This window comes from Limulus polyphemus, unplaced genomic scaffold (genome assembly GCF_000517525.1).
Source record: "Limulus polyphemus unplaced genomic scaffold, Limulus_polyphemus-2.1.2 Scaffold2117, whole genome shotgun sequence".
NCBI classification, from domain to species: Eukaryota; Metazoa; Arthropoda; class Merostomata; order Xiphosura; family Limulidae; genus Limulus; species Limulus polyphemus.
Genome location: NW_013667727.1, coordinates 35,681 through 63,055, shown reverse-complemented (window position 1 = coordinate 63,055; position 27,375 = coordinate 35,681). Strand labels below are relative to the sequence as shown.

The following is a 27,375-nucleotide window of genomic DNA, read 5'->3' as shown; positions in this document are numbered from 1 at the left end:
TGAAAAAGGTATGAAAACAAAATTTGGTGTATTTGTAAAAATTTTACTACTAACTCTCTCTGTATAGGCTTGGTCAATTTGACAGAACACATGACCTTTTTGTACTAATTTAAAGTCTTTATAGATTTAATACTTGTAGCTCTCAATGTAGTGGGAATATCTTCATGAAATTTGCCTGTGTTTCAGTTAATATTACAAGTCTTTCACATACAAAAAATCATATTTTTAGTGAAGTATAAATAAAGATTTGTCCATTAATATAATTGATTATTTGTTTTGAATAGTCCTTGTGCAAAGTAATTTTTATGTTAAAATAAAAAATACTTTTCCTCATCTGAAAAATCTGAAATTTCCTTTGTGTAATCCCTTAAACCTCCTAAATGCATTTCAGACGTTTTTCTTTGGTAAAAGTATAGTTTACCTGTTATTTTCTCTACTCTTTTTCACAACGACCTCATAACTACTAAAAAAAATCACAATAAACCTAAATTACCCTTTTTTCTTACTAGAGTGACTTCAAATTGTAACATGAAACTACATTCGTTTATCCTAAGTAGCTCTAATCTAGTAGCAATATACATCTATTTATAATTAAATTTTATATTTTTTTGGCCTTTGAACCGTATCTAACTAGTGTCTGTGCCATTATAAGTTGTAAATCACTCGGAGAACGTGCAGGTCATGTTATGCTTTTGAATTACATTATTCACATCCTGCTTGTGCACATGCCTCATGAACCATTTTAATTATGTTATTGTTATTATTACTTATTTTACCTAATCCATATTTTTATATTTTAGTTACTTTTATAATTATAAGTAAAGAATAAATACGAAAAACAAGAAATAAAGAACTTACCCAAACTTCTTTCTTGTTCTTGATTGTCGAGGACAGTTAAGCCTAATTTTTTAGAGTAATGATAGTAATGCACTTAATAATTTTTGTTTAATTAAATAATGCACCAAAGAATATAGACTAATAACATGCAAAAAGTAGACAAATTCTCTTACCTCTCAAAATTTTTCTGGCTTTCTGACTATGTTACAAGAGCCGTTACAAATTCATCCAAGCTAGCTGTTAACTTTCCCACAGGAACGAATCTTGTACTGTGAACGAAATTGATGATATTCTGTTCAGGACACAACATTATACAATATGTCATTTGATAGATGAAAACCATGACTTTCTTATTGGTTATAGGTAATATATAATGTAGTGTAAGAGAAAACTATCAAACTCGTGAAAGAGAGGATGTGGCAGGAGGGGTCTGATTTTCTATTAGAGCAATAATGATTTTTATAGAGAGTAATTTACGTTTAATTTCATACTTTTTCGTGGATAAAATAGGGATGATGACGTGCTAAGAGAAAATGTCACGTTGGTCACACTATTGAAAATTTAGGATTTTTTAAAATATTGTCTTGTAGAATTAAGAAGTTAAAACTTGTATACTATTATAATATGGATTATTAGTTATGATTTTATGCTATTCTAATTGGTATAACACAAACAATAAGTAGTTTAATAAAATTTTGAATGTAAGACACTAAAACAATAAAGGATTCCCAGGGCGATAGGGTTGAAGAGTTGATTTAAGTTGGCATCTAGTTAATTACAATTTTAAAAAACTAACATAAATGCATTTACGTGTAGCACAAGTGTTAAATGTTATTTTTAGAAGCAATAGTTTATTGCAAGTTTGTTTACATAACTTCACGAAGCATATGTTGTGTAGTTCAATAGTTGTGAATTGGTAATTGTTGTATTAATACATCATGTTATTAGAACCTTCTGAGTTTTCTTGTTGCTTTAATTGAGTATTATTGATTATAATATCTCGTAGTGTGTAGAATGTTCTAGGCCTCTGTCTGGCCATAAATACGCATCAAACATTTAGTTAGATAGATTTAAACTGAGTGATTGTGAGTTTAACCATAAAGAGCATACAGTGGTGATTTCTAAAGTGAATTATCACTGTTCTGTAATTACAGAACAGAAAGAAAAATTTGTCTTGTCAGATTGTGTTCTAAAGTAACTGAACCAACCTGTGTGGACTTGGACAGAAAAGACAATTATTTAAAGTTCTGGATACAATTGTGATAACCAACAGTGTAATGAACATTTGTATCTATGTTTGACTTGTTTTAATATATTATTTTAAAACAAGTGGACTGTGTGCTGTTTGTTTATTGCTGAAATTTCATAGACACCTACTGTAAAGAATGTGGCCCATCCATACATAAAAATCTGATAATGAAGATGCCATATTTGGAATGCTTGGCAACTTTAAAACTGGTGGCCTTTGTAAAATGATACCTGGCCATGGTAAGATTTGTTTAACAGTGGCCACCTTTGCTGTCATGTGAAAAGTATGAAATTTGAGCATCACTGTATTCTATGTTACAACAAGCAAAAATATTGGCATACATAATCAACTACAAGAACACTATATATCTGTGCTATGCTGATAGCCCACAGATATATCATTGCTCCCCTACAAGTAAATTTTTTTCAGTAAATAAGTTATGTTTATCTGAACATTATTTAAAGTCCCCACAACCAGTATTCATTGAAGGAAATCACTATACTCTGGGCATATTACATCATTAGCATACTTGAAGGATGTCAAAATGAACAATTAGATTAATACATTAGTAAAATTTACTGTTTGTCAAGTGAAAAACAAGATGCTAGAGAAAGGAAAGAATAAAGCCTGAATTTAAAGATGAGCATGTCCAGTTTGACAGAACCCGATTAACAGTTTTGGTTTTGTTTTGAAACTAGGTTTCAGACTATGGTGTATTCTCTTGGGATATTGATTATCAATTATGTAGTGTATTATGTAATTATGTATGTATGGTCCATATGTTAGTCTAAATCCAAGGACCATACCAGAATAAAGTGCAATTACTTTCAGTAAAAGTTTTACTTGATAGCAGTTTTTATTCTGTTCAATAAGCATCATTATACAAGAACGTAATAAACTAGACACTTGAGTCAGTTGAGTGGTGTAATACTGTTATGCAGTTTGCACACTGCAACTTACCATAGCCTTAGGAGGAAAATTGTACGTTATGATGGTATAGGAATAATTCAACTGTAAGCATTGTGGATGCTTTATCAGCAGGTTTGATTCTAAATATGTAGTGTGTAATATGTAAAATTAGAATTTACAACTTAGTTATTTGTAGGTATAAATAACTTGGAGATCTTGTGAACAAACAGAACTTGTGTAAACCTGAAAATGTTTTTGGTAATGTGATCTATATATAAATATATTGTCATATTAATTCAAAGATTACAATATTTTTGATACAGGTGTACTTCACAAGTAAGTTTCAAAGGATGTGCAAAAACAGTACAGTGTGCTCTGAATAAGTGAATCATTCTGATACATTGTCTTACCTCTTATCACATAGGTTTTCTTGTTCAGTGCTGCCCACTATATATGCAAATTTATTTTACTATTAGCCTTGAAACTCCTACCAACCCCACATTTTTACATTGTTCAGCTGGTTTTTGCTTCATTTATGCAGTGATAATCTTGTTGTAATTTATTAATTTTGAACTTCACTCCAGTTGAACTTGAATTCTGAATCTTATTTCACTACCACTAGTTCACTACTTATGAATATTACAACATTCCAACCTGCTGTGTCTCAGGCTACAGACCTTACACTTTTGGTAGTGGAAGTCAGTTTTTTGATGGGAGTTGGAGTTTATCATGCAGCCAGCAGTTTCTTCCAAGTCCAGACCTGACATTTCTTAACTGGTGAATGTGGGCAAGATTAAGTCGATTTGAATGTTTTTTTCTCCATCTCCTTCCTTGGTCATGCAATCCCGATTTTCTGCCTGTGGATACCCCCAGGCCGTAATTAGCCTTCTTGATATGGGGACACAGGTATGTTACCTTTTATTGGTATCCCTCCTCAATTAGGTCCCTTCCTTGGTATACCTAATTTTCATTTCTTATCCAGATATTGGGTCCATGCCGACCAAATTTTCTGGTGAAGTTTTCTCAAGCTCACTTGCCCCACCCCAGTTGGATCCTTGCTACACTCTTCAGTTATCATTCTTCTAATTATCTCCAGTATGTGGTTATCCACTCCCCTCCCCAACCAGAGTTTGGGAGGGCACTGGATCCCATATGTTTTTGTTGAAGTTCATTACAGTTAGAAACTTGAAGTTGTTCTCTGCCTTTTCCCAAATCCTATTCAAAACTGTCCCCTATGCTATTTATCCTTTACAACCTATTTCCTGCCCCTTTCCCCTGTCCCTGTGGTTGTGGAGAGATCAGATGTTTTTCTATAGAGTTATCATGTTTTCTATCATCAGACCTTGGTTCTACTGTATCCAGGTTGCCATTTTCTCCTTAAAATGTCTGTGGCTCAAGCAGACAATGTCTCCTTTACACTGATTTTCCCTACCTTCCATTTCCCATTTGTTTTCTTGTTTGGATCTGGATAGTGTTATGCGTGATCTCAGTTGTTATTTGTCTGCACGGCTTTCTTCCATGGATCCTGTTCCTGTTTATTTATCCACTAGAAACTTTACACTTTAAGCGACATTTCACTCGCCACCTTCACAGGTTGGATTTACCAACTTATCAGGCTGGTGTACTCATCCCTCTCTCTCCAAATTCCATACAGTTTGTTTTTACAAGTGTCATCACATCCGATTAAACATCTTACCTTTCCATGGTGAGTGATGCCTGTCCAGGTATACTTATTCTTAAATCTCCACTGTAGAACCAATAAGGTCAATAATGCCAACTGTTGAGATGGGGTGTTCTGCAAGACTGCTAGTAGGTTCTTCCTTGCAGTGTTTTGCATCATAAATATGGAGTAGCATGAGTAAACCAGAAGGGGATTGCTGTTTATCCCTGCTGCTCCTTTAATTGCAGAAACCAGGAATGGTATGCTTTTAGAAATAGGGTTTTGCAGTCACCCTTTGCACTTTCTCCAGTGCTGCATTTTTACTGACTCTCTGACACATTATTTACCTTCCTTCCATTGGAATAAGGAAGTCCTTGCCACTTACCAGCTCCTAGTCGCTGTAGTAGTGGATCATGGAGGCTTCCTCCTGAGTGTGCTAAATCCCACAGTAGGTGGGTGGTGTTAATCCAGTGTACATGGCATGACTATCCTCCTACCATGGACATGATGTACAATTCCAGATGCCTTATGGTTTTGGACTGGATTCTTCCATCACATGGAGTTCACCTTTCCAGCTGGGACCTTCCTCCTACTGGGTGCTGAACAATACATTACCAATGCCACATGGTTTTGGATTGGTGTTGACCCTCCACCATTGTACTGCTGTCTGGATGTCGGTTCTAGGGAGGACAGATCTTGATTTTTAAGCATGGATTCTTAGAACTGAAATTCTTTCCTTTCTGGTTCCTGAGTCTGAGGTGAAGATAGTAGAGGACCCCCCTCCTACTGTGGCCCAGATGGTCCATTCCCAGTACCACTACTTGGATTGGAATTGACTTCCCAATTACAGTCTGATATACCCTAGCCACTCTATACATGAAGATGACTGGCTATGGTTGGTCGAGGACCCTCCTCCTACCGTGGATTGGATGACCTATTCCCAGATATGTTGGTTTTAAACTGGAGTCAAACTCCCATTTACAGACCAGATAAAAATTGTTGAGGACCCTCCTCCTACTATGGATGGAATGATCCATTCCTTGTTCTACTGGTTTTGGACTGGAGTTGACCTCCCAACTATGGTCTGACATGCCCTATCCACTTTAACGTTGGACATGTATGGCTGATTTTTGTATGTGCCTCTTTGCTGCCCAGTTAATGACACATTCATTCATTAAGGGTGGTATACCTGGTTCAGATGTGATGCAGTCTCCCACTAGTGTGTTCTTCAAGCAAGAGAAGTCACAAAGTCGCACTCAATAGGAGTTCTCTGGATGTTTTCCAAAGGATGCTCATCAAGTTAAGGTATATATTGCTATGGTCCCTCCATCAGGTCAGTGTGGGATTCTAGATATTATGTGAGAAGAAGTAAGATATTGTATTTGAAATTATTATTTTCCTATACAGAAAATATATTTTCGATAGGTACTTACTTCTCACACTTCCTCCCCACTTCTGCTGCTTCTTTTCTGCCTAATCTCGAAGTGAAGATTTGGTTCTACAGTATAGTAAGAGCCAGCTGTGACAGAAGAGTGCACACCTATTAGTGGAGGATTGTCACATGCTTATTTGCATGCTACAACACAGCTGAACCACATAGAAATATGGGGTAGGTGGGAATTTCAAGGCTAGTGGCGAGCAAAAAATATTTCTGCATATAGAGGGAAACACAGAAAAAAGCTATTATGTGAGAGGAGGTAAGTATGTATCAAATATATATTTTCAGTGTAAGAAAATATTAACTTACACAGATGTGTGCAATTGTTTTATAGATATCAGAAATATGAGTCTACTGCAGTGTATCATTATCAAATGAAAATTGTGTATCTAATTTAAAATTAAAAAGTATGATCAGTATGCACTGTCATAAACAAATGATAAACTGCCTTTGTTGTGTATATTCTGATTAAATATCAATTCAAGAACAGCATGACCAATAAATCAATTTTTTAATATAACATTTAAGCAAAACTGATTCTTAACATACAGCATGTTTTGTTTTTTGTTAAAAATACAGGAATAATGTCTTACAATTTCATAGTTTATTAGAGGTAACAATACATGAAGAACATAGATAAAATGCTCAGGAAAAGTCTGAGAATTTCATTCTGCCAAAGTTGTGAGAATTATTTTGGTATAAACTGTAGACATATGCTACATGTATCATTGTAGACATAGATAATGAATCATAATAAAGCAACATAGCACCACCAATATATATATATTCCTACAGTACACTCACTAAGCATTAAATCATCTTATTACCATAATTTATTTAAGGAACTGTACTGCCTTGTAATGTACTGTGTAGCATTCTGTTGGTGTGTCTATTTGTTTTACAATAAGTTAATATATTTTTTAAAAAAAGGAAAATTCCAGTAGAGGCTTTGAAGCATTGTCTGGCTAAAGGGATTGTTTTTTGTTTTTTTTTCAAGTTTTTTTTTTTTTTTTAATTAGTTTCTTTAAAAATAAGGAATGTTCATTAGTTATTTTATATAAATATTCTGTTTTATATCATTCAGATCTTGCCCAACACTTTTTTGTGAAGGCTGGAATATCAGCAGTTCGGCGAGTTCGCAAAACAGACAATAATAGAATAGCAAGGTACAGTCATTTATGATAACTAGATATGTTTTTATATAAAATTTTATACTAAATTCAAAGTTATTTATATTTTATTGTACAAAGTTTATATCTTATGTAAGTAATCTATTTATATCTTTGATTTTAATCAGGGATTGCACAATTTGCTACAATTTTAACGTGGAAAGAAGTAGAGGTGAACAGTAGTGAAAGTTATGAAACATATTATTTTAAATAATTGTAAAAGTTTAAAGGAAGAATAAAACAACTTGTACGAGATATGTATGTACAGGAGGTGAAATATGAATTGTCAAATTTTTATTTATACATATGTTTTTTGAAGAAAAATATTTTCTTCTCAGAAGTTCCTTGATTTTTACACCCATTTTAGTAGAATAATAGATTATTTCCAATTTATTTGTAGTTGAAGTATTTCAAATTTACTGAAAAATAATTAGTAATTATACACTTTCTACTGGATTTTGTGCTAATTAGAGAAATACTGAAGTAATTTTTTTAATATAATTAAATGACATATTTAGAAAAATTGTACTTTAAATTTGAAATGGTCACAGTTATAAAATGAATTTAAAATTAATTTGTGGGCTTCCTTCTTGATAGCATCCAAGGTTGCATAGTAAATTCATACTCTTCTTACAGATCTTGTGGAGCAACAGTTGTGAATCGCACTGATGAATTGAAAGAAGAAGATGTAGGGACAGAAGCAGGATTGTTTGAAATTAAAAAGATTGGAGATGAGTAAGCCATTCTTACATTGATTCATTTGTTAATGGTTAAGTTTTGTTTTTTTAGTTCATTTGAAACTTATGGGGTGTCATTGATATTCCATGTTCTTTTCATTCCAACTGTGAAAATATTTAAGCTATATTGCATCAAACTTGATGCAAAATTTAAAGGTAATGTCTAGTTTTTGCATGAAAAATTTGTGAGATTTGATTTAATATCTGTTTGTTTATTTTAGGTGTCAAACATTGTTTTGGAAAAACTAAAAATTCTTTTTTTTTCAGCTCACTTTTTTTGTGACTGATCTGAAAGCTTTGTATATCCACCCAATTTTAACTTGTTTGATCATCATCAGTATATTTCTTTGATACATTATTTTTTTTTATTGAAGCAATCAACTTCCCACTGTAAATTGTACAAACACAATATGATTTAGCTATGAAAAGTATCTCACTTTTCAGTACAGCAAGAACTTTACCTTTATCAAGTAAGGTAGCAGTAACATTTAACCATCACTATCTTAGGTTGAGATCAATTTACCTCTGATTATAATTTCTTTACAAAAAAAAGTTTGTTTGTTTGTGTATGTTGTTTGAGCACAATAAACTTAAATCATATTTATTGAACATATGTCATGTAAATAGTTTACTATTGCACACAATAGCGAGCTTTTGATACTTGATAGACCTCAATATTATTAACTGAAGTTTTGTCATTAAATAACATTTCTGTAGTTTTCAAATAGTATAATACAAGTACATTACAAGGAATGAAAATAAAATCTGGAACTGTGTCAAAGAAATTAAATTTTTGTTTCATAATTGAATCATTTAAAAATTGATTTCTAACTTTGTTTCAACTTGTTGCTAATCATTATCACTAAAATGCTTACTGTCTAGTCATTTAGTTTTTTGAATAACAGAGCTACAACCAAACTTAGAAAAATGGCTTAAAATCAGAATATAAATTGCTAACTTTCTTTGAAAATAGTTATTTTTGTTTAAGGATAAACTATATATACGAATAGAACATGGAAACTATTGAATAAGGTTTATGTAAACGATATCAAATGAATGGAATCTTCCTTTGTTTCTCCACAAATTTTGCATACATTGGTAGTATCTTCCAGATTTAGTTATTGGAATTACAAAAATAAGTATGATATAAGTAACATTTGCCAGTTGTCTGTTGTGATTAAACATCAGTAGTGTATTTGTTTACCCCAAGCACTGTGTTGTTAAGTATCATTTCCAGTGTTTGAAAAGCTCTAAATATTTCTTTCAACATATATATACACATAAATGTAAAACAAACATACATTGCTTAACAACATTTTTTATTTTTTATACTCTGTTCACAAGTTTCCCAAGCATTTGGCATTATAATTTTACATAATGTGTAGAATTAATTTTCTAAAATATGCAAAAGATACTAGTAATTTTTTGTGTGTTTTCCTGCTGTTTGATACAACTACTCTTCCAATATAAATATTGAAGTTGATGAAGATCATCTGTAAGGGCTCAGACATGTGCTGTCTTTTGTATTAACATTTATCAGTAAAATTCATAAATTGTGGAACATGTAGGCACTTCATGTTTGAAACAGTATATTGTTGAAAGTTGCTGCACTTTATATTTCTAGAACCATTGTTTATGATGTGTGGTTTAAGTGGATGCAATACAAATTTTTTAATGGTATTCAGTTTACTTCCTTTTTGTCCTTATATTGAGTTTTGATTCTGTGCTTATCCAGAAAAAAAATATTGACAGTACTTAATTGGGAAAAATAAAAACCTCCTACCTACCCAACTTTCTTGAACAAGGTTGGGCATGGGCAAAATAACTTGTTAGAAGTAGTGAGTGAAATCTTACCACCTAGTCAATGTGGAAAATCTGAATTGGAATTCTATAACTGTCTGTAAAGTAGTAACTGAAATCCACTTAAATTGTGTTAATTGTTGGAGTCTTGGAAAGTTTTTGGGTTAAATACTTTGAATTTAAACATTCAGCCTGAATGCTTTGTTCGTATATCTTTCAAGCAGTCTTGCATATTAAATTTCAAAATGTTGTCAGTAATGAAGTATTACCAGCCTAATGTTATTAAAGAACTTAGAATTTAAAGTTTATTAAGATATTAGGAAGTTTAGTTACAGATTATCATATCTCAAATCAGCAAGTTTTTTATTTTCATAGCTTATTGAAAGGTACAGTGGTATACAAATCATTGTAATCAAGTGTTTACATAGCATTACAAGTTGAAATTGTACGAAAATATTTTTTTAGGTATTTCTGCTTTGTCACTGAGTGCAAAAACCCTAAAGCCTGCACCATCTTACTTCGTGGAGCTAGTAAAGACATTCTTCATGAAGTAGAACGAAATCTACAAGATGCGATGTCTGTCACAAGGAATGTGATGATTGAACCATATCTCCTACCTGGAGGTGGTGCTGTAGAGATGGCAGTAAGCCAGGTAGGTTTTTATCTTTTTTTTTTCCCCAAGTTATGTCTAAGCATTGACATATAGCTGCAGAAATAAAGCATGGAATGTGAGAAGCTCCAAGATTCATCACAAAGCAGGCTATCCTGCTAAAGGTATGCTATTCACGTGACTTTGTTTTAATCTACACAATATTTAACCACTAGGAAACTTAAGGACTACCATGAAATGATAACTAAAGCAGTTATGATTGTGGGGATACAAGGAAACAGTTAGTATATACTGAAAATTCTAAGGCACAACACATACAAACACATCTCATGCTGTACACCCTATGGGAGATTCATTTCAATTTTTAACCCAAGATTGGGGTATTTACCTTGACACTGGAGATTTCTGGTCTCTGGTTGGCCGAGGAGTCTTCTCTCCATGTTGGTTCGTCAAGCTTTGTCCTACTTCGTTCGTCTCCTGTGAGGGAGGGTGGTTATGGGACACTCTAACAACTCCACAGTGGTCACTTTTGTCACCAAGCAAAGGGGTACCAAATTCAGATCTCTGTGCTTTCAGACCCTTGACCTCCTTTTCTGAGCCCACAGTCTCCACATAGTGGTCTTAGCTTGCTATGTTCCTGGCACCCTGAATCTGGTTGTGGATCGTTTATCTCAACCCAATAAAATTCTTCCCACTGAGTGGTCCCTCAATCCACAAGTCTTTTGATTGGTATGTTCTCAGCTGGGAACACCTCATATAGATGCTTTCACCATCCACTGGAACATCAAACTTCCTTCCTTTTGGTCTCCAGTTCTACACCTGCTAGCTCTGGGAATGGACACATTCACTCAAGATTAGAGGGGTCAACACATCTATGTTTCCTATCCAGAGTTCTATCCCTAATCCAAATCTGTGTCTAGTCCCACTTGTGGCTCTGTATTGACCGGCACAACCATGGTTCTTTCTGCTCTGACCTTTACTTGTACAATCTCCCCTACTCCTACCTCTGTCTCGGTCTCTACTCTGTCAACCTTGGTCGGACATTGTTCATCCTGACTTCATGCATTGCTGTTGTCAGGTCCATTGCCTCAGCTCAGGGACTGTCTCAGTGTGTTGCATCTTTCCATTCCTGATTTATCAGCCCTTCTTCTGTGTCTTTACACCAAAGGCAGTGGTCTATCTTCTGTCTTTGGTCTTTTTGATGTGACTTCCGTCATTCCCACCCTTCAGTTCCTTATCTTTCCCAGTTCTTCACCTGGTTGTTTGACATAGGCTTGTCTGTTTCGACTGTGTCTAGCTATCAGGTGGCCTTGTCGAACACCTTCCGTTTCTCCAAGTTTTGTAAGATTTTGTCTTCCCGTCATTTTCCTCCTTTTCCATTCCTTTCAAGTCATGCATCTTCCATGTTCCTTTGATTTGCCTAATTGGGATTTCAGTGTGGTCCTTTATGCTCTTTGCTATCCTCCATTTGAACATTTGTCTGTGTTCTATATACCATCTCTCCCTCAAGACTTTTTTCCTTCTCCTCCTTCTTTGGACGTCGTCAATTAGATATTTATGTTACCCACATCCGCGACCATTCCTCTTGTCATCCTATATCCCAACAGGTCCTTCATTTCTAAGACCTATGCTGTCTGCAAAAGTGATTAGGCTTTCACACCCATTTCCTTACTTTCCAGTTTACTCCTTATATTGTTATGTGGCACGTACTGCCTCCTTTGGACTTCACATTTCCAACTTTTTATTCCCTGAAAACCTTCCATTCCCCATGATCAATCCCCTGTTACATAAACTAGTTAGGTTTGTCAATTCGTTAGCATCGCATGGAAGATAATTGTCTCCACAATGTTCTCTTCATATTGGTGATATCACCATGTCTTTGGCTGCTTGCCTTCAATGTCTTTTAGAGGCAATTACTCAGGTTGGAATGTGCACTACTAAAAATACCTTCATTGCTCATTATCTGCATGATCTGTTTGTATCTTTCTCAGGTGGATATTCTCCCTCCAATGGTGATTCTACACATGTCCCTTTACCTTTGATTATAGTAAGTCTTATCACTTTTATTTATGCTTTTATTTTCAGTAACCTTTGTTTTTACCACTGATAATAGGATGCCACTCTGTGGCGGGTGTTGCCTGGTCAGATATACTTTACCTCAGACCCATGCTATTTACTGATTGTACTACAATGCTCACTGTAGAGATGGGATGTTCTGCAAGACAACTAGTGGCATACTCAGTGGTATATATAAATATATATGTTTCTATATATCATAAATTTCACTCCATGATAGACCGTCACACATAGATTTCATGAATAATGCAGAAGGGAATTTCTGCCCATCCCTGCCAACCCTTTGATTGAATAAATTGGGGTCAGCTTGCTTTTTAAAACAGAGAATCATGAACACCCATTACATTTTTATCCTCATTGTGTTTACTTCCCCCATTTTTTTTTCTTTCAGTGGAGCATGGGAGTCCTTTACACTTCCCAGTTCCCATGGGCCATAGAGGCTTCCTCCTCAGTGAGTTTAGAAATGTAATTTATCATACGTACTCATGAGTATACACTCAGTGTGAAGAGGGCAAAGCTGCTTTTCCTCCTTCCATTTCCCATGGATTTTTTTTCCCAGGTAAACAGCTGTTGATAGGAGTAGGTTCAGCCTATGCGGGATCCTACTCATAATACCAAGTTTTGGAATTTGGGAAGACATCGCACTGTTCCTGTGGTTGTGTGCAATGGAGGCTCCTCTTCTAATTAATTGCGGTTGCAGGAGGTAATTTCTCTGCTCCTACGGTTGAGTTTGGGGAACTTTGTCTTCCTCGTTATACCAGCAACAGGACATACGTACATTGTTCCTAAGATTGAGTGAATGTTCCATGTCCTCCTTTTAATAGTGGGTACAGGATGTCTCTTTTCTGCATTTATGGTTGAGTGAGTTATGATTTCTGCTCAAAATACTGGTTACAGATATTACTTTGTTCTTTCAGTTGTGTTGACACAATGACACAACTTCATAATACCGGTTTCAGTTTTTTGTATTTCTTGCTCCTATGGTGGGTTTGGGAGTTTGTCCAGTTTTGGCAGAAAGCTAACTTCTTTGTGATTGTGGTTGCTTGACATGCGGCATTCTGTTTACCATTTAATTGTGGTTTGGAAACATATGTAACATGGTCCATGTGACCTAGCCTCTATGTTGATGTTGCAATATATTTGTTTTTGTCTTTTTGATCTTCAACCTCTTAATGCCAAGGATGAGTTATTGACATTCATCTTTTTCAGTTGAGGTTGTGTATATACATTGCTAATTCAGTTTATATTTTACTGTGGTTTGCACCTCTCAGACAAATTGCACTTGTGCACATCCTTTTTTCTGTCCGTGTTAGGTTTATGTCCTGCTTCAAAGGTGAAGAACATACCTGTTCCAGAAGTAGTACAGTACCCCACAAGTGGGGCCAGCTTAGGTGCACAACATTGAAGCTAAGTGTAAAGCGACTGTCCAGAATGAACAAGTATGCTTCATTTTCATCTCGAAGCTCGACCGTTCATTTTTGGGTGGTTGCTTTCTGCTTGGTTTCAATGTTGTGCTCATAAGCTGGCCCCCTCCATCTTTGCAATGTGGGGTTCTAACTATGTGTATGTGTGAGAGGAGGTAAAAACATATCAAAAGTTAACATTTTCTTACATTGAAAATGTATTTCTGATAGGTACTTACCTGTCTCTCACACTTCCCACCATTCCTCCTTACTGTCGGTATTCTTCATTTAGTTTGCCAATTCTTGAAAGTGAGGGTTGAGTGGGAATAGTAGAGGGAGCTAGCTGTGCCAATATAGGTGGTGCAATACTTTTGGTGTAGAATAGTCGCATGATATTTACATGTTTAAAAAAATGAGGCAAAATTGATAGGGTATCAGGATGATGGTAGTGGAAACTATCAAAACATGTAATTTTTAATTTTTTAAACTTTTATTCTATAATGTAAACATTGTTTTGTCTATATTTTTAAATAGTTTTTATTGCACAATGTTGCCCTGTTTATATTTTATATAACACATATTACTCCTACTGTTAAAATAAAAATACTTTAAGTTTGGTGATAGATATGTAGTGTAATGGCAGCATGATGTGGCATTAAAATTGATGTGTAAGCCACGTGACAGAATAGTTACTTGTAATATTCAATGAAAATTATACCTTTTTGTTTCAAAAACTATAACTCTGAAAGTAACTATCTTCACTAAATTTGGCAAGCTTTCTGTAAACTTTAAAAGCCCTTAATAAACAAAGAATTAGAATTTTTATTAAGTATTTTTACTGAAACCTTCTGTTTGATTTTATGGTGTCAGAGTGTTGATGGTTCAGTGATTTTCATATTAAGATTAAGAATACTTTCTTCATCAGTAAAATTTCGAGTTTTAGTTGCATAATTTTTCAAATCTCCAAACTAAATATTGAGGCTTTTTTCCAGATAAACTTTATATTTTATCTGTTATTTTGTTTACTGTAACTATATGAGGTTGGTCAAATTGACCAACTTCGCAACCATCCAAAAAATTAGAAAGTCTTAATTTATCCTTTGTTCTCTACAGAATGACTTTAAATTGCAACATGAAACTTGATTTGTTTATCCTAAATAACTTAAATATTGTAGCAGTATACATCTGTTTATACTTAAATTTTGTTTTATTACCCTTTGAACCGTGTCTAAACTAATATTCATGCCATAAAATTTAAAATTACTTGGCAAATGCACAGCTCACGTTACCCTATCAAATTATGTAACACATAGGCTTTCTTCTGAAAAAAATTTATTATTCTTTATTTTACCTTATCCAACCTAAAAGGTTTCAAATTTTTTAAATTTATTTACTTTTATAATAATAAATAAAGATTACATTTGAAAAACAAGAAATAAAGTACTTACCTGGGTTGTCGTTATTTTGCTGTCGATAATACTTAACCCTACTTTGTTATACTAATGCTACTACTGCAATAAATTTTTCATTTAATTGAATGATGCTCTAAAGAACACTGAATAATACAAAAAGCAGGATGTATCCCATAACTATCACAATCTTTCTGGCTTTCTAACTATACAACAAGAGCTGTTACAAATTCATCCAAGCTAGTCATTGTGTTTCCCGTGTGACTGAAGCTTGTACTGAAAGATAAATTAACATCTCTGTACAGAAAAACAACATATTATAATAAGTCCTTTGATAGATGAAAACTTTGGCTTTCTATTGGTTATAAGTAATATAGTATTAAACATACGAGAACTATTGACAAGTCCTGAAAGAGAGGATGTGACAGGTGGGTGTGACAAGAGGGGTTTGATTTCGATTTAATGGCTCTGTAACCAAACAAGATAGAAGGCTATGAAAATTATTCTTTACCTAAGCAATGAAAACATTATAGTGAGTAATTTACATTAAATTTCGTACTTTTTGGAGGGGTGGTAAATAAATTAGAGAAGAGGGGATGCCTAAAGAAAAAATATTGCATTTCTCACACTCGGGGAAATTCAGGATTTTTTTTTTAAATATTGCCTTATGAAATTAAGAACTTAACTTAAATAATATTAAAATTTGATTTATTAACTACAATTTGATGTCAATTTTATATGTATATATTGATAATTAGCTTAATTAAATTTTGAATGTTACTCTGAAAGGTTGACATGCACACTTTGACCTACATGATGTGAAAGGGCTAATGAATCTTTATTTGGTTAAGGCTGTAAAAGGACTAGTGTTTTCATTGAAAATGTACATAATCCATTTATGGCTTTGTGAACTCATGAAACTTTGCTTTTTAACTCTTAGCTTTTGTGCAGTATATTTTTTAGTACTATTAAAGGATCAAATTTTATATTTTGATATAAGTATACATAAGTCAGTCTTCAAAACTTTTCAGAACTTGGCTTAATTTGTCAATCATTTTGAAGTGGACAAAGTCATACTGCCTCATCAACAGTTTTGAAAACTTGTAACCTACAAAAATTTTGTTTATTTCAGTTTAGACCCCAAGATTTTCAGTTATGTATTGTGATAATGAGTAACTGGGGTTACTACTGTATGGCTGATAATCATGGTTTACAGTAGATATATATTTGTAGTTTTTCTGTTTTGAACGATAAGAATATTAAAAATGGCTATCAATGCATTTTTTTTAAAGCTTAAGAGAAAATGTAATTATTTTCAACTGTATTTTGCAGCTTCTGCTAGAAAAATCAAAACTTATGACTGATATTCATCAACGACCATATCAGGCAGTTGCTAAAGCTCTTGAAGTTATTCCACGAACTCTAATACAAAATTGTGGTGCTAACATGATTCGTACTTTAACTGCTTTAAGGGTGAGTTCACATTCCATTTAATATATTGTAATTTATGTTTAGAAATAAAGTGCAAAACGTAGTTTATAAGTTAAAACATAGATTGTATATATATTTTTTAAACAAGAATATTATCATTAGATTGGGATTTGATATCCATCTACTAAATATTCTAAGCTATGTTTTCAATGTTTTAATTTAGATGTTTGCTAGAGGTAGCTTGTCATTACATGATGATGATGTGATCAAAAGGTTTTGTGTAGTAATGAGAACAAGTACAATATAAATTAGAGACTCTAATTGTGGTTAGTTAATGTAATCAGTGAGTGATTCAGTTCTGTGTTATAATAAGAGTTATTGCATCTATTCAGTAATACTTTTTGATTTAATGTGTTGGTTCTGCAGTTAACTTTATTAAAGAGTTGGATATACATTAGTATTACTGTTTCTGTTGAAATGTTTGTGAACTTAGGCCTACAGTTTGGGTTAAAGTGAACATAGCCCATAGCAAATGTCATTGTAGTTAAAACTTAATTTGATATGGTTATGTGGACTGGACATGGCATTATTTTTACTAAATAATCCTAAAGAACCTGCTCAGCAATATATTGTAGTAGGTGTAGTAACTAATTAGACCAATAGTAATTGATGGACAAAGGGTGATACAGGTTTCATACTTTAATCAGTACCATGAAGAGTATAAGTGATTAAAATGAATAAGATTAAGCAGTTTTGCTCTTTCAGTCATTAAATTACCACAATGTTTGTTTTTTTCTCCAACCTTATGTAAGATGTGTGTGTGTGTCTATATATATATAAAAGATAAATTAAATTGACAAATTCATGAGGTTAAATTGCATTCTTTGGCTTCTCCAGTATAATTAATGTTTTTGGTTAGTATTTAAGAAAATGTGTTGTATTACTGTAAATCTTGAGCATTCCACATATTAATACATGATGCAACAATTTCCAAAGTTTGAGTATATAAACTGTTAAGAACCACCTGATATAATGACTGTTTCTATTTAGTCAGTCAATTTTAAATGTTGGTAAGAGAGGGAGAAAGAAACTGAACATTTATAATTCATCTGTTGTAGGTACATTTAAAGAAATCATTTGATATAAAAGAAAACTTGTTCAGTTAGTTACACATGGCTCCACTTCACACAGGCTAGGCAATCGAGACCAAATTTTTACTCAAAAGGGAACAAATTGCAGCAGAATTTATTTCACCACACTGTATTTCTGTGAGGACCCCTCAACAACATACTAAAAGTTCTAAGAGCTACTGGAATGGGAAATGTGCTTAATTTGCATAAAACCAATAAGGCCACCAAATTTCTATACATTATAATACCTTTGCTTCTAGATGACATTCTAAAATGGGATTTCTGGGTATGGAGAATCACATGGAAACCATTTGAATTTGATTGGATGAAATGTTCCTTAACATAATTCCAATACAGTCACCAAATACTAATCTGTTACAACAAAATTACTTCCATATTACAGTTTTCTTTAAAATTTGGGTACTTAAATGGCATTTCTGAAGGTTAAGGTGTATAGGGGCATGTAACACTATCCATGGATAAATCCAATATGGTTAACAATCAGATTTGTACCTGTAAAATCAAACAGTAATGTCAAATTCAAAAATGAGTGGAACATTGTGGGAGATACCTCTTTTCTGTTAGATTGAAACTTTAATCTGATGCAATCAATCACTTGAATGAAGTATTTGAAACAGGTTTTTATAGTAATGACAAAATAGTCACAACAGTATGAATATTCTACTGATTGTTGCACAATAAACATGTCTGGGTCAAACAAAATTTTGTCATTTAGCTTTTAACAAAATACTCTTTACAGTTTCTGTCTCCATTCAACAACAAACTGATATAAAGTGATCTTTTGGTAAGTATGCACTTGTATATGTGGTTAAGTTCAACAGTGTTCAGTATCTCTTAGGACTTTTAGTATGTTGTTCAGGGGGCCCTCAAAGAAATGCACTGTGGTGAAATAAATTTTGTTGCTATTTGTTCCCTTTTCAACCTTAACTAACCTAGACTAATGAAGCTGAGATGATGTGCAGGGGGTAAAAGTTGCTTTATTCAATATGACTTGTAGAGAAAAAACTATGCAAAATCTTTCAATATTATCTTTATTGTGACAAAAATGGGGAAATATAAAAGTTTTATTTCATATGACTTGTAAGAAAAACTATACAAGTTTTTCAAGCTTACTTTTAAGGAATTTAAGAATGTGAAGAATATGATTTGCTTTTTAAATGGAACACTAGGTTTAGATTTACCTGTACTTGCCATCTACAATCAATGATAATCGTGAGTTATGCTTTTATGTATTAGTGTTTGAAATTCCATTAAGAATGGTTTAAAGTTCCCACTGTTTCAAGTATGAAGTTTGAGTTAGCAATTTTTTCTGACTCGGGCTTAGCTTTTGATATTCTATCAAACATGTGTTAATAACATTTTCGTTAATTAATTTTTAAGTAGGGGAGGGAAGCAAAAATCTATTTACTTCAACAAAACTTTCTTTAACATTTTATTTCAAACTAGTAAAACTTTTTATATGTTAAAGTATCAAATTAGTTTTTTGGAAAAATATTTTAGTAGCTAACTTGAATAGGGAATATTTTTTTATTTATGGTAAATCATCTTGCTTTATGGTAGGCAAAACATGCTAGTGCCGGAAACACCACTTGGGGTATCAATGGAGAAACTGGTGAGGTGACAAACATAGTTGAACTTGGCATATGGGAACCTTTAGCTGTCAAGCAGCAAGCGTACAAAACAGCAGTAGAAGTAAGTTCTTAATAGTTTGTTCTTTGTAAATCTAATAAAAATTATACAACATAAAAACCTTGAAAAATATTTGAGACAGTAAGAATGAAGGCAACAAACTTTAATTCCTGTGCTTACCAGTTCTAATCTGAGACCTTTGGATTTTGTTTTTACTTTGAAATTTAAAATGCTAAAAACCTGTAGATGCCTTGCACTCCAGATGAGTAACCTTATAACTAAAAATATTAAATGAACTTTTACCAAGTTGTATTAATATGTTAGCAGAGTTAAACAAATAGTTGTGAACTATTGCTTTAGAACATGTATCATTTTTTAAGTTGTCATAGTTATGTTAAAACTAGCTCTCAATTAGTATGAGGTGAATTGTTAACCCTTTCACAGTGGGCTTGGTATAATATACATGAGTTAAGTATTTATACCATAACGTTGAATGCAGTAAGTATATCTTCACAAAATTTTGTAAACATTTAGTAAAGGTTACAAGTCTTTCATATACAAAAAATCCAATTTTTTAATGAAATATTTTTATTATAGATTTGTTTGTGAAAATACCGATTTTGTTTCAGTACCAGTTCAAGTGTGAAGTGATTTTCTTGTTATAACTAAACTATTGTTCGTCCCCAAAATCTCAAATATTCTTTGTCATCTCTAAAACCTCCTAAATACATTTCAAACATTTGTTTTCAGTAAAACTTTCTCTACCCTAACTCTATGGTGTCTGTCAATTTGACCGGTCTCGTAACTACCATAAAAAAATTAGGAAATAAATTTAAATTATGCTTTTTTCATTTTATAATTACTACATATTATAACATGAAAACACAAATGTTTAGTATAAATAGCTTAAATCTCATAACATTATACATTTATGTATATTTATTATTATATTGAGCTTCCAGCCATGCCTGGCTAACAATACAGAAGTTACAAATAAGTTCTTATTTTTCTTAAAACATAGAACAGTAAATAAAGGCCCCCCAGTGGCACAGCGGTGTGTCTGCAGACTTACAATGCCAGAAACCGGGTTTCGATACCTGTGTTGGGCAGAGCACAGATAGCCCTTGTGTAGCTTTGTGCATAATTAAAAAAACAAACAAACAGTAAATAAAGAAGTAAAGCAAACAATTATCTCTTCTAGTTATGACCTTTGTACTCGGTTGCTAAGGCTTATGAACTTTCCTACGTGGAGGATGTGAAAAGAAATCATAAATTATTATATCGATACCATAGAATTCCATTATAATTTATCAAGCATAGTAACTAAGCTGTATTTGGGTTTACCTTATCATTTGCAAATCTTGTGTGGAAAGAACGAGATTAACACAATAACAAGATAAAATGACTGAGAAAGTCACAAGGGGGACATTCTGAGCTTCCAATTGGTTATTCATGTCATATATAGAAGTAAGTGTATATAAGGCAGCATTTCCAAAAATGTAAAGAGGTGGGTGGGCCACTGTGTTTGATTTCAGTACATGAGCAATATCTTGGCAAATAGAAAAAATAATGTTCTTATTTTATATTCTAGCTTGTCAATATTGCTAGTTTGACTTTATATTTTGACATCACAAACATCTAATTTGAACCAGTGCTGCAAATTGATGTTTAGCTGTTTTTTTTGTTTTTAATGTTTACTTTTAAGAAATTAAGTAACATATGATACCAAACTTATTGACATAAATTCATAAAATAGTAGTTCAATAAAATTTTGAATGCAAGTCAACAGACACAATGACGTGGCCTTTGACATGTGGCCCATCATGATAGGGTTAATGTCTGAGGAAATAATGATCTTAATGTGTGTTTTTTGTTAGTCTTAGGAGTTACTTTTGATATTTTGTTTTAAAGTCTAAAATATGATTTTAAGTGTACTTGAAAATGTTGTGCTGTTATGTAGTTCAAGGAGAGAAGAAACATTTTCAGAATTGTTTAACCCTGTAACGACAATGTCATTTTTAAAACCCTTTTCTGTGCATGTTACTCGGTTATGTTCAAAATTTAACTAAACCACTTTACTATCAATGTATTTTTATGAAGTATGTTATAATTCAAAGTCTTATATCTCTGTTTTTATTCCTTTATTTCAAAAGAAACCTATAAAACAATAATTAGACTGAAGTTTTTGTTTGTGAGCACCATTGCAGTTTCAAATCTCAACTTTAAGAGCTCATATAGAAGAAACTGTGTGTAATATAGATATTTTCATTCAGACAGTCGAAGTACATCCTATTTGCTTGTTTATGAGTAACTCAAATATATTCCAAAAACATTTTTCCTGGAACAAACCATTGTAAAAGTTCCTCAGTTTAAGATAATCCATGCCCACTTGCAAAGTAGAAACTGTGTTGCTAAGCAACAGTTTTACATTGAATGTCATTCTAATAACAGAAGAAAGATCAGATTTTGCAGAACCTTTCCTGTAAATTATCTTTTAACTACCACATTGTTAATGTTGACTACATAGGTGTACATTTCCTAAGTATATTGCTGGACATCATTGTCCCTAGCAGTTGGCTGTTATTTCTTGCCTTATATATATATAAATTAGTTTGATAGACATTTAAAATGCTCTTAGGATTTTCATCTATATTTTAGTTAATTATGTATTATTTGTGTTTTAAAATTCATATTCAAAAGAATCAACTATTTTTAAAATTAATTTTATACTTTGCTTTGCTCAACCAGCTTTCATAAAGTCAGTGAGTGTAACCACCATTTTGTCAGGGGCTAACCATCTTTGCCATTGTTAACGTTATATCACCTGCAGGCACCTGTTGATGTTTGTTGACATAAATAATAAATGATAAAAAAGAAAATGAAAACAATAAAAAATATACTATAAGTGAAAATGTAAAGACATGAAATTATGCATATGACCCAAAGATATTTTAAGATTATTCAATGAAGAGCTAAAAGGTATGTATATATTTTCATCTCTTAATTTTTAATATTTCATTACACTGTATGTTGATGATAATATAGTTAATGATGTTGTAGAGAAAAATAGCAAATAAAATAGAAACATTTTTCTTAAACTTTTGATATTCATTTAGGAGGTTCTAGAGATTATTAAAATGAAATTGTAAAATAAAAGGTACTATTTTTATACTTAACATGAAAATCACCTTGCAGGTGAGCTGTTGAGAGACCAATCTCAAATAATGAGTTTTTGGTAGAAATGGTAGAAAAAATCAAAATTAAATATTTTTTCTCAAGCTACATACTATTATGAAAAGTTTTTATCAAATTTTATACATTGGTTTTATTATTGGAAAAAGATTTAAGGAGAGTTATGTAATGTGCTTCACTTTGCGACATGTTTTTCTTGGGTTAATTGATGAATGTTGTTTTGTTTGTTTTCACATTTTTGAGCTGTGAATTCAAGGTAAAACTAATGTTTGATATTTTTCTACATATTTGAAGTTGATGTTCATCAACACATAATAACTGCAGTAATATTTATTGTGATGCAGGAATTTAGTAATAGATATTTTTTTACTATTCTTCCATTTTAGACTGCTATCTTGCTTCTTCGTATTGATGATATTGTGTCTGGATCTAAGAAGGCTAAAGGTAGTGATGACAGTCCAGCAGCTCCACAGCAACCAACTGAAGAGTCCACTAAAGACTAACACATTAATGCTTTTCTACTTCTCAGAAATATAACAAATGCCATAATTCATCTTATCTTTCATTTCGTTATTAGGAAAGTGGCATTTTCTCCTCAGTAATCACACATTTTATGGCAAGCAGCAGTTTTTATATAACTTTTAAAGCTTGTAACATAAGTTAACATTAGTAATGTTTATTTGAAATTAAATTTCTTGGCTTCAAAAAATAGTCTTCTACTGTTGTGTTTTTACAACTTCATTTCTTTCACATGGTTATTATTTATTACACCAGCTTGACAAAGTAATGTTGCATTTAGAACTTGGCTGAGTAGAATGAATTGACTGTGTGGAATAACTATGATAAGATAATTGCATGGAAAGAAAATGTGCTTATTTTTAATAATTTTTGCTCGTACTAAAGTGTTTAAAAAATTATTAGTAAATACAGGATATAAATGATAAAATTCTTTTCCAGGGTGTTTACACTTATTGTATATACTTGACATCAGATTATTAAGCAACATTTAAAAGATGAGAAAAAGGTGCTGCAATATTTTACAGCTGCAAGATTTTTTAATTTAATATTTTTGTGAAGCAGTACTGCTTGTTTCATTTATAATCAAATAATATTACAAAAGATGCTCAAAAAAAAAAAACTTGTTAGCTGAAAAAATAATGCTAAATAAAATTTCAAAAAATCAGTTTTACTAAATGGACTATTGGAGTTAGTCAATTTTCTGTAATGTCGTGAATAATGATTACAACATGGAATTAGCTTCTTTAGCACTTATTAAAAATTACAGTATAATCAATAATATTTTGATAATAGGAAATTAATAATGCAATTTTCATACAAAAGTAAGCCATGTTTCAGTACTTCTCAGAAATGAATTAAATGATAAACAAAAACTGTGGATCACTGGTAATGTTTTGCACAAAATTTCAATTAAGTTTGTTGTATATGTTGAAAATGCATTTTATAGTTGTCTTTTTCTTTAATTAATAATGGAAAGTAAAAATGCCAGCATTTTTTACAAATTCAGATGTCAGATAGCTAAAAAAAATGGCCTCCATGGGGGGGGGGGGAGTTACTTCATACCAACTTTAGTTAGAGAAGATGTAACCTTCTCCATTAAAAGCTGATATTTTCATCCTTAAAAAGCATAGTTTCCACACTGATTACATCATAACTTTTACCTTGTGTTGAATAGAACTGGGCAATTAATCAATATAATCACATGTAAATTAATAAGTCAAAATTATGATTATATCTATTTATGTCTCAAAAATAATCAACTAATCTAAATTAGTGTGTGTTTATTACTGTTCAAAGTATTCTAACTATACAAGTAATTGAAACATTGTAGTTATGATTTCTCATTATTTTGGTTTAGTGTTATGACTCAATTAACTAATTAAAATTAGTGTTTCCAGTAATTATTTTCAATTCACATCTGAGAATACTCAATTTGTTGATTATAATTAATTGAACTCCATGATTAACAAATTCCTTTATTCACCCAGCTGTAACTCTCTCAATTTGAAGCTTAGCCTGGAATTTATCTGAAAACTTGTTGAAAATTTTTTTATACTAAACATAAAAGCAGTTTGGTTTTCTTGGAATAATCTATGGGTGTAGTTAGAGAGCTAAACAACTTTGTTGCTATACCTAAAAATAGTTGATTTTTTTGTGGGAAAAGTTATTATAAAATATACAAGTTTTTAAGATATTTAAAGCCGGTTGTTGACCTAGTTTGTGCAAATACTTGTATGTGCACTAGTAACACAAGGCATCATCCAAAAACTAAGGCTGATACAGTCCACAGAAGACTTTAAACACATAGTCTTCTCTGCCTAAGCTGTCTCTTAACCCTTTCCAGGTTGAATATTTATGAGATTTTATTATTATCCAGTGTAACAGAACAAAGTGACTCTGAACGTGGTAAGATATCATAATACGAATACTGAAGTACTTATTGCAAATAGAGTAATGATTTTTCAAAATCGTTACTGTCTATGTGTATGATAAAAGTCCAAACAATTTCTACCTTTGTTAGACAAGTATACTGCACATAAAATGGGTGAGGTGGCAATTTCCTTCATATCTCAGTTGTGTGCTATCATGCAAATTTCAATATTTGCAAACTCTCCTGCTCTTGCAGTCTTTTCATTACAAACCCTACAGTCGTGAGTGGTTTCAATGAACACTGGAAAATATTGTTTTTCAGTTTCTGAACATCATGTGGATCTCCAATTGATGGCCTACCAGCTTGTTTCCAAAATGTTTTGCTGCCCATAAGCCTTTTGCCATACTACTGTTGTAGCACCTATTGTCAACAAAACTAACTATGCTCTTTCAAAAACTGCAACCGAACAATGTGAGCTGAACTCCTCAGGAAAAGAGTTAAACAAAAATGCACAAGAAAAGAATTACTTGTAGGTTATAATTCTACAAGCAGTATGAAATAATTGATTTTAAAATAATCTTTTGATGAATGCACTTGCAATCTTCCCCAGAAAACTAAAATGTTTTTTGTAGCACATTTTTACAAGTTACTGACTCACCATAGTCAAAAGACCACCAAAGTACCATATGCACAATATATCTAATATTGATCAACTACACATAGATCAAGGCTACTCCAAGAACTAACACTGAAGCAAACATGTAACAGTACACCAAAACCACACCCAACATATCTGTGGCTTACCTAAAATTCACCAGTAAGTTACGTACCCGCTCCAATCTTTAGTCAGCTGCATTGATTCACCATGCCACCCCTTATCTCATTGTCTTATAAATATAATATTACTGTTAATAAACAAAACATTATCATACATTAAGGACTCCATACACTGTAGAGATTATAGAAGCAGACATGTCTTACAGGACACAATGATCAGTTTCAATTTATTTACAAACCCTTGAAATACTACAAATATTCTTCCAACAGAACTCACAACAACAAAAAGGCCTATTGATGGGTTCACACTAATAACCAGTACCCTGTAACCTCTATATGTAACATTTCAAAGCTAAGTCTCTCAAAACAGCTGTTCAAAGACCCAGAATATGGCTGATATATTTGTAATACAGCTATACGCTGCGGGTAAGATTCCAGGATTCATGAACCATGTGAAGACAATCCAGTGCCACAGAATAAAATAATGTCCCATTCCTAGATGTAATGATTATCAAAACACACAACTTGTATATCACAGGCATTTTTAGGAAACTTGCAGGTAGTAATAAATCAAACCATTACAACAGAGTATACACAGACATCATAAACTGCCTGGCTTCTACAATGAATGGAATGAACAAGACCTGTAATACTAAAGAAAGAATTAAACACACCATTACAACCCTCCTTGATAATGAATAAACTAAGTACCTGACAAACAAGATAAACAGGAAGAAAATTACATGCATCAAAAGTCTCTGAAAACATGCACAGCTTACATAAACAGTACTCAGAAGTTTCAACACAATTTGGTCACAGTTAATACACACCAACCCACTTAAAGATCCAATGGAGAACAAAAACATTTTCCATAAGAATGTGAACTCCAGTACTGCTGGGGAAACAAAAAAAAATTCAGGAGCATAGTACATATATATGACTTTGCAATACTGATCTATTTGCTAGAATTGAAGACCATACAATAAACTAGAACAATACAACAACACACAAGAAAATAAATTACTCGGTCAATCTATCATAGAAATTAGCAAAACTTGGATAACACTCTTGAAAACATCCAAATAATTAATTGATTTAAGTCTTAATGGAGGAGCCTCAAAACAAGTAGATAGCACACCAGCCTTTCTATTACAAAGACCTAGGATTAAATCCTCTCTTCTACCACTACAAAGACAGTCATTTCCTTGGGGACTTCCCTGAAAACAGCAACAGATAAGCTCTTAGAATAGAGCTAATAAATACTAGACTTAGATGATCATATAGACTACTAATCATGAGTTGAAAACATCTTAAATGCAAGAACAGTTAAGTACTAGAATAATGGTACACTTTAACACTCAGGGTAAATTTGTAAGTCTATATATAAGACAGTAAAGTTTGTGATTCTAAGACAGTTGAAAGCAATATTGAAAAAACAACAACATATACACCTGGAAAAAAGTTAAGCACCCCCAAATATTTTTCAGGATTGCTTATTGAAAATAAGGT

The 27,375-nt window shown here is 32.5% G+C and overlaps 1 protein-coding gene across 1 annotated transcript in view; it reads left to right on the top strand.

The window, feature by feature from the left end:
• LOC106465998 (T-complex protein 1 subunit gamma-like) overlaps positions 1-23,411 on the top strand; it is a 49,173-nt gene extending 25,762 nt beyond the window's left edge. The window contains exons 12-17 of the mRNA XM_013926247.2: positions 7,178-7,259; positions 7,899-7,997; positions 10,265-10,451; positions 16,630-16,770; positions 19,440-19,571; positions 23,087-23,411. Coding sequence (XP_013781701.1) covers positions 7,178-7,259; positions 7,899-7,997; positions 10,265-10,451; positions 16,630-16,770; positions 19,440-19,571; positions 23,087-23,203 — 758 coding nt within the window. The 3' untranslated portion in view covers positions 23,204-23,411. The remainder of the gene's footprint in view (positions 1-7,177; positions 7,260-7,898; positions 7,998-10,264; positions 10,452-16,629; positions 16,771-19,439; positions 19,572-23,086) is intronic.
• The last annotated feature ends 3,964 nt before the right edge of the window (positions 23,412-27,375 follow it).